Source organism: Lissotriton helveticus, chromosome 9 (assembly GCF_964261635.1).
Source record: "Lissotriton helveticus chromosome 9, aLisHel1.1, whole genome shotgun sequence".
NCBI lineage: Eukaryota > Metazoa > Chordata > Amphibia > Caudata > Salamandridae > Lissotriton > Lissotriton helveticus.
This window is the reverse complement of record NC_136070.1, coordinates 342,985,068-342,999,869: the sequence shown is the minus strand read 5'-3', so window position 1 is coordinate 342,999,869 and position 14,802 is coordinate 342,985,068. Positions and strand designations below refer to the sequence as shown.

General features: G+C 46.8%; 1 protein-coding gene across 2 annotated transcripts in view; it reads left to right on the top strand.

The window, feature by feature from the left end:
* The first annotated feature begins 5,328 nt into the window (after positions 1-5,328).
* Positions 5,329-14,802, top strand: part of ATXN3 (ataxin 3) — a 356,331-nt gene continuing 346,857 nt past the window's right edge. For both annotated transcript variants that reach the window (XM_078660070.1, XM_078660071.1), the window contains exon 1: positions 5,329-5,447. In XM_078660070.1, the coding sequence (XP_078516196.1) occupies positions 5,424-5,447 (24 nt within the window). In that variant the 5' untranslated portion in view covers positions 5,329-5,423. The remainder of the gene's footprint in view (positions 5,448-14,802) is intronic.

Sequence of the window (14,802 nt, the reverse complement as noted above, 5' to 3'; positions counted from 1 at the left end):
GCCGTAGGCATAATATACGGAAGCGGGCAACAATCTAACAATGAGAAATCATCAGATTCATTAGTAAGGACAGGATAAAGGGAACGTCGAATAGGAAACTGATCGTTAATTTGTAAATTACTCTCCCGTATCTCCCTATCTTTCTGGTCCTGTAGTTCCTTATCCTGTAGCTGTAAAGCTTTAACGTGGGCAGCCTTTCGCTGCTCCTTGTCCGCCAAGGCTTGTTCACGCTTCATCCGTTCACGCACCGCGTTCTCCCACATACGCACACAATCAAACATATCCTGTTTAGACCTGCGCTGAAACAAACACTGCTCCACATACTGAACCTTTCGTAAATCAAATGACCCATGTAGTGGCCATTGCAATTCAAGATCGGCCTTCGTATATTTATGCCATAATGTACTATACATAATAGGGGGAAGGCCAAATTTTATGTACATTTCACGATTAGGTGTTCCCTCTGGGGGAGCCGGCTGAGATTCATTTAATCGATAACTGGTACCCTTTCCAAGACAGCACATTCCTCGGAGTGTGCTAAAAACAGGCATGTCAAAAATATCACGAAAACGTGATATTGCACCAAGTGGCACTTAAAATGTTTTACATATGATGCGCCGTTCAAACAAATACAAAGTCAGAGAAATATCTCTACACATTACCTGCCTATGTGAGGTGCACTCCACATATAATACAAATCATAGAACCAAATGTTAGCTAACTCAAAAAATCCAAAAAGCCACAGTAAGTGTCAGTAGACTACCTTACCAATCCAAAGCTTACCAAATATTCCAAACATCCAGGTTCCAACTGCCAAGTTCTTGAATCGGCCAAACGGTCACTGCACAGCTACCCAGCGATCAGGATCTCAGTCGAGGACCGGCCCCACCTGGAAGGTCACGTCGGAAGGAAAGGAAAAAACACAGTGGGTGCCAGGACACGGGTCACTCAGTGGCAGCGCGCGTCCAGGGCGAGTTTCCAATCCTTCGTCACGACCAATCCTTCGGGCATCCGAGTCGCCGATGAGTCCCTATTCGGGCACCAATTTGTGGTATTGGGTTTCAACAGACCTACATACTTTGCAAAAACTCTCGATACCTTAGAATAGAAGTTGGCACGGAAACTGAAAATGCAAAAGACAAGTTTATTAAGACCCCATGGGGTGGTGGTACAATCCTACAGCACCCTTCGGCAATGCAAGAAGTATCGCCCTGAACATCGGTGCATAGCTCCTTTTATACAGTTTACAGGAATGCAAGAAATAGGAGGTTCACACTTTATACAACTTTAGGTACATATAAGGGCATTTTTGGAACACAGCCAGCTTGTGGGAGGAGTTTAGTACCACTGGTCAGTTTGGAGAGCATTCCTAAGCAGTGACCGATCATTAACCTTGAAAGCCCGAATACGCATGTGCAGGCTTGACCATTACTTAAAATAGCCTGTTGCTGGGCAGATCAAATGGCCATAGGGAGAGAGAAAGGACAAAAGGGCATGCTGACCACGAGGTAGCAAATTCACTTAAAATGGAAGTCTGGAATACAAAATGGCCTCCAGAATATAGTCAAGCTAACAGTGAAAGTTTGTGTAGCTGAAGCAAATGCTAACCCAATCGCTGTCAAATTACGACACTTCTTTTAAGCGCTTAGAGACCAGTGGTAATTTGCACTATATAAAAATAAAATAACATAACATAACATATTGATTCTGTCAAAGGTTTCCCTACGGGAAGGAGATATGTTTTGTCTTGGGTGTTGCCATACATCTTTTCCTTAGTTACACCTTCCCTCCTGCTCAGCCAGAATGAGTGCTGGAGTGCTTGATGATGTTGTGGAAAGTGGAATGCTTAGATGCCTGGTGAAGTGCTGAGTGTCAGTTGGAGCATGCATGCTGAGCAGCAAGGAGGCTGCTCCTGGTGGGCAGTCCTGCCAAGTACCATGCAAAAGGCGTTAGACTAACGCATTTCAGTGTGGTGCTGCGCATCACTGCACGGAAGTGCATTGTCACGCATATGCAGGTGTCCCAGCTGTCACTAAAAGCGCTGCAAACTAGTGTGTTAGTGTAGCAGTTGGCGGTGCGCCGCCCGTGGTATGTGCACGCTGCTCCTACAGGATTGGGGCACGAGCTGCACAGCCGAGCTATGGCGCTGGCAGTCTCACTACAAAGTATCTATCATTTTGTGCGGTGCCGCGCTGCTCTGAGAGTCACACAGCCTGATATCATTAGGTAGTAGTGCCCAATGGCTGCCAGAGCGGGGAGCTTGTATGGGAGGCTACTGGTTTGCAGGCTGCGGCACAGGCCGCAATCTTGGCGCTCAGCTTTCAGTGTTGCCTGCTGCTCACAATGGGCTCACTGCGCCGCTGTGGCTGTAATATTATACTCTTATTATGGGCGGCTAATACATTATTGCTGAGCCCAGGGAGAGAGTTGTCACTGAGTCATGAGACTGACCGTCTGTCACAGTGACCAGTTGCAGCGGCTGTCCGGACAGACGAGATGAAATGAAGACACTTGTCAGCCTGGACTAAAACAGAGCGGCAAAGCAAAAAAGATGCCGGTGGAGTGTGGCTCCCAGCCTGAGCCTGCTGCCTTGCAGAGCCGCCACCATCAGCCAAGCTGCCTGCAGTGCTGCTAAACTCAAGACCAGTAAGTAGGTGCCAGCCACTGCCGCCCACCCGGGTGTGTGTACTGTCAATGTGTTAATAATAACACAAATTATTTATTTCCAATGTTGCGAAACAATCTATTTACATCGGATTCCCTTTCTTTTAGGCCTCATTATGAACGGACTAGAGATAATACTTTCTGCCGACTCCAAGCACAATTTTTTTTTTTTGTAATGACTCTGTCTGACATTTTTGTTGATTCACCTCATGCACTTTAGCCATTAACCCTTTGAAACAGGGGCGGATTGGCACTGCGGGCACTCGGGCATGGGCCGAAGGGCCGGTGTCTCAGTGCACTCTGTGGGCGGGTTTTCCCCCTTTGCCAGTCCACAGAGAGCACTGACAGGGAGAGGAAAGCAGCTTCGCTGTGCGGCCGGCCGTTCAGCGATGTTCAGCTGTGGCCTCTCCTTGACCCCCTGCCAAGCAATCATGCTGATGGTGGGCTGGGGAGAGGTGATTGTGTGCCTGAATCGGCCGCCCAGGGGGCCAGGTGTTGCTCAGGCCTATTAGCCATTTTCACATCGGCCCCTCTTGGGCCCACGCAGCCCAGAATCAGTGCTTACATTAGTCCTCGCCTACAGCCCTTCTCATTCTGGGCATAGTGGGCGAGGAAGAATGGGTCTCACTATGAGGGCCAGGTGATGTGGGGAACTCGCACCATCTTTACGTTAGCCTCCCCCAACTCCCATGGATGGCCCAGAAGCCGTGTTTTTGCTTCAGCTCCTCTCCTACTACACCATTGCCCTGAGGCAGTAAAGGGCTGGGGAGGGCTGAGTAATTTACAAATAGCTGGGGCCTCGCTGTTTTTCAGGTGCTCCTGCGCTGGAGGGCTGGGGAATAATTTTTTAAGAGAAAGGGGCCTTCCTGTTTTCAGGTGCTCCTGCACTGGAGGGCTGGGGAATAATTTTTTAAGAGAAAGGGGCCTTGCTGTTTTTCAGGTGCTCCTGCGCTGGCGGGCTGTGGAATAATTTTTTAATAGAAAGGGGCCTTGCTGTTTTCTGATGCTCCTGCGCTGGAGGGCTGGGGAATCATTTTTTAATAGAAAGGGGCCTCTCTGTTTTCAGATGCTCCTGCGCTGGAGGGCTGGGGAATAATTTTGTAAGAGGAAGGGGCCTTGCTGTTTTCAGTTGCTCCTGTGCTGGAGGGCTGGGGAATAATTTTTTAAGAGAAAGGGGCCTCGCTGTTTTTCAGGTGCTCCTGCGCTGGAGGGCTGAGGAATAATTTAGTAATAGAAAGGGGACTCGCTGTTTTCAGGTGCTCCTGCGCTGCAGGGCTGGGAATAATTTTGTAATAGAAAGGGGCCTCGCTGTTTTCAGATGCTCCTGCGCTGGAGGGCTGGGAATAATTTGGTAATAGAAAGGGGCCTGGCTGTTTTTCAGGTGCTCAGCTTGTAGGACATTGTCACCTTGGCCCTGTGTCCTTCCCAATAACAATATCCTCCCACTTACATTCCTTGTGTGTTTCATGAAAGGGCACGCCCACGAATGTGGGCCACGCCCAGCAAACGTGGGCCACTTTTTTCGTCAGTGCCCGGGCCAAATTGTGATCCCAATCCGACCCTGCTTTGAAATAGTCTGCTTTCTTCCTACAAGCACCACGCAGATAACATCACTTTCTGCATTATCATTGCATCTCGTGCCTTCCACTGCATGAAGTAGCAGTCTCGCAGTATGACTGTTATGATCAGTTTTTAGCTGCTTCCCATTAGCACACTTTGGCTCAGCGACTTTTTAGACTTTCAGTTGCTTAACCCCTTGCATGCTGATGACGGCCCCCATCGGTCATGCACTACGGTGCTCGTGTGCTGATGACGGCTGGGGGCCGTCATGAACCCGCCCACTCGCGATTTTGCCGCACATGCGCAGAATCGCGGCAGCGTGCAAGGGGTTAATGGAGTGTAATTTCTAATATTTATATGTTTCACTTGTCTTTATTGCTTGATTTTTCTCACAAGAGTGTCACTCCTAGTAATTGAAAACTTAAAAGAACGAACGCGCCATGCTGGCCCTGCTGAGAAGAGCCGCAAAAGCACAGATATGACTGGCTTCCAATAAACTGTTACAACGGGCGTTGATTTGGCTCACACAAGAGAGTGTCACTCCTAGTTGTTGAAATGTCACTCAGAAACTGTCACACATAGGATTATGAAACCTGGGCAGCTATGCCAACGGTGGAACTATCTTCTATATACTTATCTACTTACCTGAAACTTGGCATCTTTTTAACCCGTAACTATGTCTTAATAAACCATCTTCTACAATCAACTCTATGGCTACCTGCACTTCATTTACACATAAAACAATAACAGGTATGCAAATTAGAAGGGTCTCGCATATTCCCAGTCTGCCCAGGGCCCCACAAATCGTAGAACCGGTCCTGCTCTTAGAGACGAGGGTCACCCTTACGAAAAGACACTCGACATAAGTTTTTATATTTCTGTAGTTGCCTATGACCAATTTTACCTTGTTAATGAATGTCATTGTGATGTTTCTCACCAACAATCCCTATTTCCAAGATGGCAGCCACTAGCACACAGAGTCAGACTTCAGGAGCATGCGCTGCCTCCACTAGCGTTTCCCGTCTTTTATGTCAATGGTGTACCAACAGTCAGTTCATTTTTGTGTGTGAGCCACGTGACCGAAAGGCCACCTGCAGTCAGAAGTGCAATCACATGATTATGAAACGCCTGAGAGATTTGATTGGATGTGCTTTTGGTCACGTGAAGGATGACGATTCCCGTTCCCAAGAGAAACAAACATGGAGGCCGTGTTTCACGAAAAAGTGAGTCCCGGGAAAAAAGAGTGGGAGGGACGGAATGGTAATAGTGAGGGTCTCTTATGTACTCTTCGGATTCCAAAGATGAATAGGGCGGGATCGGGTTTGACCTTCTGTAGCAGTAATATTGCTTCCAGTCAGAGTTTCTACCCTGCCGAGGCAAAGCTCTTACCCTGCAGCATAACCAGCGTCCCTTTTCCCTACTCTGCGGTAACACACACTACTTTATATTGGGCAGGCTTCTCCTTCTAACATAGATACATACCTCATGCCGTTGTTCCAGAACAGTCCTCCACGCCACATTCAATTTCTCAGGAGGTACTTTGCCTCTTTGCATCAAATATTCTATATGCCACCTGTATTATTGATTAATACTTCAAAAGAAACTGTGGTATTTTGTAGTAGCGACAGGTGAATGCATATCCTCTAGGTGCAACCCCTCCATCCAATCCCGTTGTCCCCGTGCACTGTCACGTGGGTTTTCTCTCCAAATATGCATTTTCCGTTTTTCTCTTAAATCAGAATTAGATATCTGCCAAAAAGCCCGATTTAGGGGAAGACCACCGCTTTTAGTCCCAAGACGGCTTTATTTTATTGGTATCCCACCTAAAATCTCCGCTTCAATGTAAGTCAATGGGGCAAATCAGCCCCCACCCCCCATTTTTCCTCAAAACCTTCCACTTACCGACTTCAACTTTGGCGTATATTTTAAGATTTTTTTCTAAACATGTTTTTACAATAATATACCAGACTTGCCACAGAGTGACCCATGTTATGCATCATCAATTACCCTTTAGGGTTTCCGACAGGTTGACTTCTACCTCCTAACTGGGTGTGTTAGACCAGGGGTCTCCAACCCCTTATGTATTAAGAGCTACTTTTGATAAATTAAAAGTATACCTTGCTAGTAATATTTTTAGTGTTGTTATTGTGACCATATCAGACATGATTGCATTAGTACCAACCACCTCATGCATGCAAGATTGTCGGTAGTGATCACCTCACTGCATCAGGCGGGGTTGTTAGCAGTAATGTGTAAACGTCTTTATGAAATTGAAATGTCTTTATGTTGATAATGTATCACTGCCGTGCCCCTGGCTCCAAGGTAATAATATGAGTAATAAGCAATGCAGCTGGAATTATGTAGTAGGGAAGGGCCACATTTTGTGGCAGGGCTAAGTAAACTATGCGGCATGAAAAGGCAAAGTATGAGGTGTAATGCGGCACAATTTCTGATAGTATTATTTCATTATTGTTTCTTTTTTACACTTGTTAACACTGTCTGGTCATTGTTTGTATCCCATGAATACCAGTTTTAACACCCAAATATATCAATAACCAACAGAAATGTGACCAGTTAACCTTTGCAGAGAGTCTTCCACTACACAGCAACTGTTTTGCTGTTTTTTAGTAACTTTTGAAGTAGTTTAATTAGAAATAATTTTTCTTTGTTAAAGTCAGAATATTATGCAGCCGGTGATGAATTATGTGGCAAATGCGATAAATCTATAATTATGTTTAAAAGGCAGCAGCCACAGAATTGCATAATACCAGTGTAAAAAGTTTCCCAAACACCACATAATGGATCATTTATATATCGGCTTTAAATATATTTTGCAAATGTAACCATTTTTCTCCAAACATCAGCTTCTGAAAAAGCACACCTTTTCCTCTCAAATACAAGATTTTCAATGTTAGTATACTTACACTCAGTGCTTACAATTAGATATAAAAGTGCAAGTACTCACTTTTGACAGTGCCTGTTTGCTCTTGGGAAGTAACCATACTCTCCCATTGAATGTATTGCAGCCTTGCTGAGAAATGTTTGTATTCTCCTTTTCTATATGAAAGAAGTTTAGGTACTCTGCCCATACGGGCCCATTTAAAGCACTGCTTACATTAATTAAACCAATGAAAAGTGTGTAATTTAGCAGGTTGTGTTGCACACAGAAGAATTACTTACAGGTAGCTGGAGAGCTATCAGTAGTTCACAAACTACTCTGTGTTAGATATTGACCCATTACACAGTAAGAATACAATTTTCTTATTGAATGCAGTAAACTTTCAAATTTAACATCAATATGCACAATACTGATGAGATGAACTTGTAGCGTAACTTATGTTTATCATTAAACACCCAATAAAAATGTCTTTATTGATTGATTAGTGAGTGTCAGTCTAAATTGTGCTCGATATAAACCGCAAGTTAATAATTTCTTTCTGTGATTACATTTCCATACTGGGTATTGTGTTTATCGCTTTCTAGATTCTTAAAATGCAAGTATTGGGGATTGATTATGATTTTGTTTATGACGCAATGCCTCAATATGCTGTTAAAGTGATCCTTTTGTTATGTATTGAGCATCATTGATAGGTTTAGGGTGGCTTTAGATCATTTCTTATTATATTTCTTAATGCCCCAACCATCTCTTCGTGTTGTTGCACTATGGCTTAGGGCGTCAGAACCTTTGCCGCATTTCTGCGTAGGGTGACAGTTTCGACTTCTGATCAATGTAGTTCATTCTTCAGCCAAATTTTTAAAAAGCATTTGCAATGCAATAGGTCTCGCATTTACGAAATTCTCTTAAATGTGAGATCTATTGCATTGCAATTGCTTGTTTGTAAAAGCAGTCATGCAGCACTTTTACTTCAATGTCAGCCATGCCCCTTTCCTTAGACGAGCCGCGTCTAAAGAAAGTGATGCAGCCGCCATTATAGTGAAAGCGCAGTATGGGGCACTTTTACAAAAAAAAAGCATTTGTTGGTCAAGTTGACAAACAATGTTTTGGTAAATGCGCCCCATGCCGCGTTTTTACTTTAATGGCAGTTGAGCCCATTTCCTTGCACGTGGCTTGTCTAAGGAAAGAGGAGAGCCTGCCATTGAAGTAAAAGTGCGGCATGGGGCAGTTAAAAAACCCAGAAAAAGGTCTAAAATAGTAAAAAAAGAAAAAAACATGCGCCTGTGTTCGGCGCCGCAAATAAACTTTGGTTTTGCTTTGTACGCCCTAAGTTGGCAGGGTATGCCCAGACGTGGGTCCCTTACTCACTTTGCCACTGGATTCAACCTGGCCTGGCTGATGACAGCTGATTAGCCAGAAACCGGTCCCAGGATGCTTGTTTCTGGTCCAGGGAAGACATGGCTTGGCAGTTCGGGCTGGACTGTTCCCGTGAGGCACAGGGTCAGACTGATTTGCATATGGCCATGTTTGAACTGGGGTGGCAGAGGGAGCTAAAGCATGATGATGGATTAAACCCAAATCAGTTGACTAGGGTTGAGTGCTTGCAATTTTCAACACTCCGTCCATCATCCCCTTTGGTTTTGCAAATAAACAAAAGGCACGGCAGCCAGTGTATGAGCGTGGCGTGCCGTGGATAACAAAATTTCAAGAGTTGTGGGAAAGCGTGTCACCATTTAAGGAAATAGTGCTCAGAGGCTGTAATTAAAATCTAGCGAGTAACAACACGGAACATTTTGGCGTCCTCTTGGGAGGTTACAAAATGAGACAAGGCGGTACTAAGGAGGGATGCCTAAGCCTATTGACCAATGAAAATCCACAGTTTCGAAAGGACAATAACAAAAGTCAATTGAATATGTGGGCGGAGAGTGAGCGGAGCCTAAAGTCCATCCCTGAACACAGCATGCCTCGCAGAGCAGCGCATGCACTACCCAGGCTCGACCTATAAAGGGATGGTGTAAAGGAAGTGCCACCTTTTATGTGGTTCACACTCACAATTTAAACAATCTGTTTTTGCTGACTGTAGAACTCAGTGGACTTTACACCCCCTGACCAGGAATAAAGTGTATTTTATCCCGCATTAAGCATGGTTAAATCAGCATAACCCTAATTTTCATTTTTAACTTACCTATAAGTCCCTAGAATGTGGTACAAAGTGTACGCAGGGTTAGTAAGTTAAATGCTACTACTGATAGGCAGCACTATTTGTGGCTTTCACTACCATTGCAGTTTATTTTATTTTTATTTTATTTTATGTTCTTGTATAGCGCAAGAATCGACCCCTTGCGAGGTATCTCCGCGCTTTGCTCGCAGGATGGAGTAGTTGCTATAGAACAGAGAATGTGGATGAACACTGATGTTTAGAAGTATTTAGTCTTCCTGGAATAATACAGTTTTTAATTTCTTCCTGAAAGAGAAGTGATTGTCGGTTTGTCTGAGGTCAGCTGGGAGGTTGTTCCAGAGCTTGGGCCCTACCAAACATATCTTCAGGCCTGCCATTGTAGCCTGACTGGGGCGGTTTAAAATCTGTAATCCCGCTTGGCAAAATAAGCCTTTTTGACAGGTCTGAACCATATATATATATATACATATATATATCACCCTAAGTAGGCCTTGTAGCCCATAAAGATGGGTGCATGCTAATTAATAGTAGGACTTGTAGAAGTTAATGCAAAGCATTTCCTTACTGCAAAGGTATTTTCACTATGGTTAGGCTGGCTGTTCCATAGAGAAACTCTGGGGTGCTCTATTACCTTTAATACTGCTATCTTTGACTAAAAAACAACTAGACATTTCATTCTTAAACTCTTTGTAATATGTACTGAAAGCTCCATTGACTAGCGAAGTCAGATTTGTAACAAATAATGATATCCTTTCCTTGCTGAACGCCACTGGAGGCTAATTTGCAGGAGCCTCCAGCTACAGCCCTCAGAGTGCTCAAGCAATTTGAATGAGGTGTGAAAACTGACCCCAGAAGAGACATAAAGGTCTAGGTGTGGGGAGGTGTTTCTGTTTCTCTGGCAGGATGACTGTGTACAGTGGCCAGGAACTTAATTGACTTCTTAGGGGCTTCCCCGTCATAGGCAGATGTCAGATGACACCTGGACAGGCCCCTTCCTTTGTTCACCCATTCAGGTAGGCTCCAATTCCAGTGGGGAGGGAGCTGACCCCAGGATTGGTTTGAAATTACCACAGAGGAGTGGGCGCCTATTTACATGAACACACTGCTGGGGTGTAATCTTCATAAATAGTGGTTCTCATTGGTATCATCTATACAGTTTTCCAATAGCCAGTGAAGTCACTGTATGCATTTAATTCTACTATATTTCAATAATTTCAATATATGACCAACACTCACTAAAGTGTTATTAAAATCAATTTTGATCAACTTTTCAAATCAGTAGACAAAAAGAATAATATTGGAAAACACGCTCATAACACACAGTAAACAATGCAGACAACTATTTTGTGGATAAGCCTGTTACAAGTTTATTGATGATCCAATTTAGGTTAGCTTACGAACGACACAGGTGTGAGTGGTGAGTTCACAGAACAGCAGACATCCATCCTGAGAAAGCTCCAGCAGTCCTGTTGGGTCTATCAACACCAATGCACTGATGTGTGTTACAGCTTATTAATATTGAGTGGGTTGCTACCCATATCTTTTTAGATGGAACCTCCTGAAAGGTTAGAGCATAACCAAAGTCAGTCTCCACAGTTGCTTATGATTCCAGCTGTCCCTTCAAGGAGTAACGAGCAATGTCACATGACCTCATTTATTTATTTATTTATGGGTTTGTACCGCGCTAGAATCGACTCCCGTAGGAGTATCTCTGCGCTCTTGCAAGAGACAGACCAAGAATGAAGGACAAAAGAACTAGGGAAGGTGCTAAAATTGGAACAGAAAAGTCTTTAACAGTTTTCTAAAAACCAAATGGTCCGTACAATGCCTGAGGGACTCGAAGTTTATTCCAGAGGCATGGTCCAAGATAGGAAAGGGCCTTTCCACCCTGTCTTGCCCTTCCCTTCTGACGGTGGGAATTTGAAGAAGGGACTGATTACTGGAACGAAGGGTACGTACTGGGTTGTAAGGGGCAAACTTATCCGCCAGATACGCAGGGCCCAGGCCTTGTATGCCCTTATGGACAACACAGCAGGTCTTGAATTTGATCCGTTGGCGGATCGGCAACCAATGGAGTTTTTCTTGCAAAGGTTGTGATGGAGATCTAGGTGGAGCATTTAGAACTAACCTTGCGGCCGTATTTTGTACCACCTGGAGCCTACTAAGTAGGCTATCATTTGCTGAAATCAATAGTCCGTTGCAATAATCCAGGCGGCTGAGCACCAAAGCCTGAACAAGGGTTTTCCTGGTTGTATCTGGTAGAAAGGGAAACACTCTTCGGAGTAGCCCTATTATATGGAAACAAGACCCAGCTGTTTGGATTACGAGAGCGGCGGTGAGAGTCAATGGCTGTCGGTCTGAGTATTTTCCCATCACGCGCGGGACGCGACAGGGTTGCCCCCTGTCGCCCTTGCTCTTCGCGCTCTATATGAAGCCATTCGCTCAACGCCTCCGAGACAATGTGGCCATCCACGGAATTCGATTTGGCGCCGAAGACCACAAGGTGAGTCTTTATGCCGATGATGTGATCCTTTCGCTCACCCAACCTCATTCTTCGCTACGGCACCTCTCCCACGAGCTCCGGGAGTTCGGGTCGGTGGCTGGCTTCAAGGTCAACTTCCTTAAATCCCAAATCCTCAACATCTCTGTGCCGGAGGCGGAGGTCCGCGATCTGCAGAGAGACTTCGACTTCCAGTGGGTTCATACGGACATCCCTTACCTGGGAATTCGTTTGGCGCCCACGATCCCTCAGACTGTTGCCCTTAATTACCGGTTTCTGATCGAACAGACAGCCAAATCGGTCTCGATTGGTCCCGGTTGCAGTTGGCCTGGTTCGGTCGCCTGGCGGCGATAAAGATGACGATCCTCCCGCGCATCCCTCTACCTCTTTCAGATGTTGCCCTTACGCCCCCACCGGGGGAACTGAAGAAACTGCAGAAGCTGCTTACCACATTTTTGTGGAATCACAAGCGCCCACGGGTGACGTTCGCCCGGGTTACGTCTCCCCGTGCTGAGGGCGGTCTGGGCTTTCCTTGCATAGAGGCTTACTACCAAGCGTCGTGCCTGCGTTACATCCTTGAGTGGAACAGGCCACTGTCCAGCAAGCATTGGCTCTTCATGGACCAGACTGTGGCAGGCCGCAATATTTGGCGCGAGCTATGGCTCCTGCGTAAACACAGGGCCTGGGGCTTGTACTCGTCACCGGTCACCTCCCCGACAATGGACATCTGGGATCGGCTGGCGCGCAGGAAAGGGTTGGACTACCTTCCCGTCGCCTTTGACGCCAATTGTGGACAACCCGGAGTTTCCCCGGGATGCGCTTCGCCGGTGTTTCAACGCTGGAGAGAACAGGGTTGTAAGAGGGTGGGCCACCTCTTCAATTTGGAGGGGCTGATCCCGTTCTCCTCTCTCCGTCGAGAGTACTTTGATCTGCTTGAGTCGGATGCTTTCCCTTATTCACAGGTCGCTCACTGGGTCACACTACCCTCTAACGTGGCTAACATGTCCCGTCCCATGACGAAGCTAGAGCGCTGGGTCGTCTGTAAGAAGGACGACCGCAGACTCATCTCTGAACTTTATGCATTGATTCTTGCGCATCCGCGTACACCGCGCACTAAAGCGCAGGTTTGGTGGGAAACGGAGCTGGGCAGCCCGCTGACTCACAAGGAATGGGATAAGGTGCACTATCGTGCCCATCACACTGCTACTAATGTGGGCGGAGCCGAATCTGCCTATAAAATGGTATCCTACTGGTATCCTACCCCGCCAGGATCCACGCGTGGAATCCCAGATGCCCGAGTCTCTGTTGGCGGGGCTGCGGTGCGACGGGCACCCTTACGCATTTGCTCTGGCACTGCCCCAAACTGGTGCGCTATTGGCAGGCGGTCCTGGATGACGTGGACAACGCATTCGGCATTACATTTCCCAGGGCCCCGGAGCATGTCCTGCTAGGCTTACCACACCCTAAAGCGTTCCCCTTGCGTTCCCTGCGCGGTAGGCAGATAGCCCTAGCTTTATTTGCCGCGCGCCTAGTCATCCTTGCGCAGTGGCGTTCCCCTGATGCCCCTGACCCGAGAGATTGGATTAGACGACTGTGGCTACTGCTGGGTATGGAAAGGCTTTAGCTTTGTGTGGATGGTAAGGGAGAGACCTATGCGAAGCTGTGGGAACCATTCATACACTTACTGTTGCGAGATTTGCGAGAGGTAACATGCCCCAAATTCTTGCAAATCCTGCAGCTTATCCCGCTGGAACCGGTGAGGGCGGGTTCCTAGGGAGAGTGGGAGGGTTTAGCGGGGGCAGGGAAGCGGGTGTGGCCAGAGACGGTGACACAGGCAAGGCTGATGCGGAGTGGGGTGGCGGGGGGTGGAGGGGGTTTGTGGTGGGAGGGGGTGGGTGGGCCTCTGTTTTCATGTTAAGTGTTTGTGTTTTCTTTTCTACAAAATGCAGTATCAGTCCGAGACTTGGCCGCCCCATTTGGCCACTGGTTTATCCTCGCCGGATCGCCCTCCGGGATGTAGACCCTATGTCTGTGTTTATGGGTTGTCGGAAGATTCTCTGCCGGCCGATGGATGTAGGCAGCCCAGCTGTGTTGAATGCTATGTCGCTGCTCAATAAAAAACGTTTGATTCTAGAGAGAGACCTTGGTCTATCCGAACACCCAGGTTTTTCACCACCTGCTTAGGGCTGGGGACGGGGCCTAGATCTATGGGCCACCAGTCTGGCGTCCACAGCAGTGTGGCATTCCCAAAGAGCATTACCTCCGTCTTTCCTACATTGCATTGTAGGAAATTTGAGGCCATCCATTGCGAGACCGCCTTCATGCCTTCTGAAAAGGACTGTTTCACCACCGAGCTAAGTGACTTAAAAGGGAAGAGGAGCTGAGTGTCATCGGCATATGACACTGGGATGAATCCGTATGATCTCATGAGGTTGGCCAGGTGGGCCACGTAGATGTTAGAGTGTAAGGCTCAAACATGAACCCTGTGGCACCTCCTTTGTAAGCTCTACAGATGCGGATTGGACGGAGCCCATACTAACGCACCGTGTATGACCCGATAAAAAGCTCCTCATCCAGGCTAGCGCCAAACCCTCAAGCCCCACCTCTTCCAAACGGCTGAGCAGAATGTCGTGTGATATCGTATCAAACGCTGCTGACAGATCCAATAGCACCAAAATCATCGAATTCCCCTTATCCTGGGACATTCGGATGTCATCTGTCACCGAGAGGAGCGCTGATTCGGTGCTATAGTTTGGCCTGAAACCAGACTGGGAATAATCCAGACCTCCAGTTCGCTCGACAGATGGATGTTGACGTGCTTTTCAGTTAGTTTGCTCAGGTACGGAAGGAGGGATATGGGTCGAAGGTTGGACAATTCCGTCCAAGGGATGATGGAGTTCTTACGGATGGGTCTCACCTGATCCATCTTCCACTCTTGTGGTACCCGCCCCTCGGAAAGGGAAAGGTTGACAAGGGACTGCTGGAGGTTGGTCACCTCCCCGC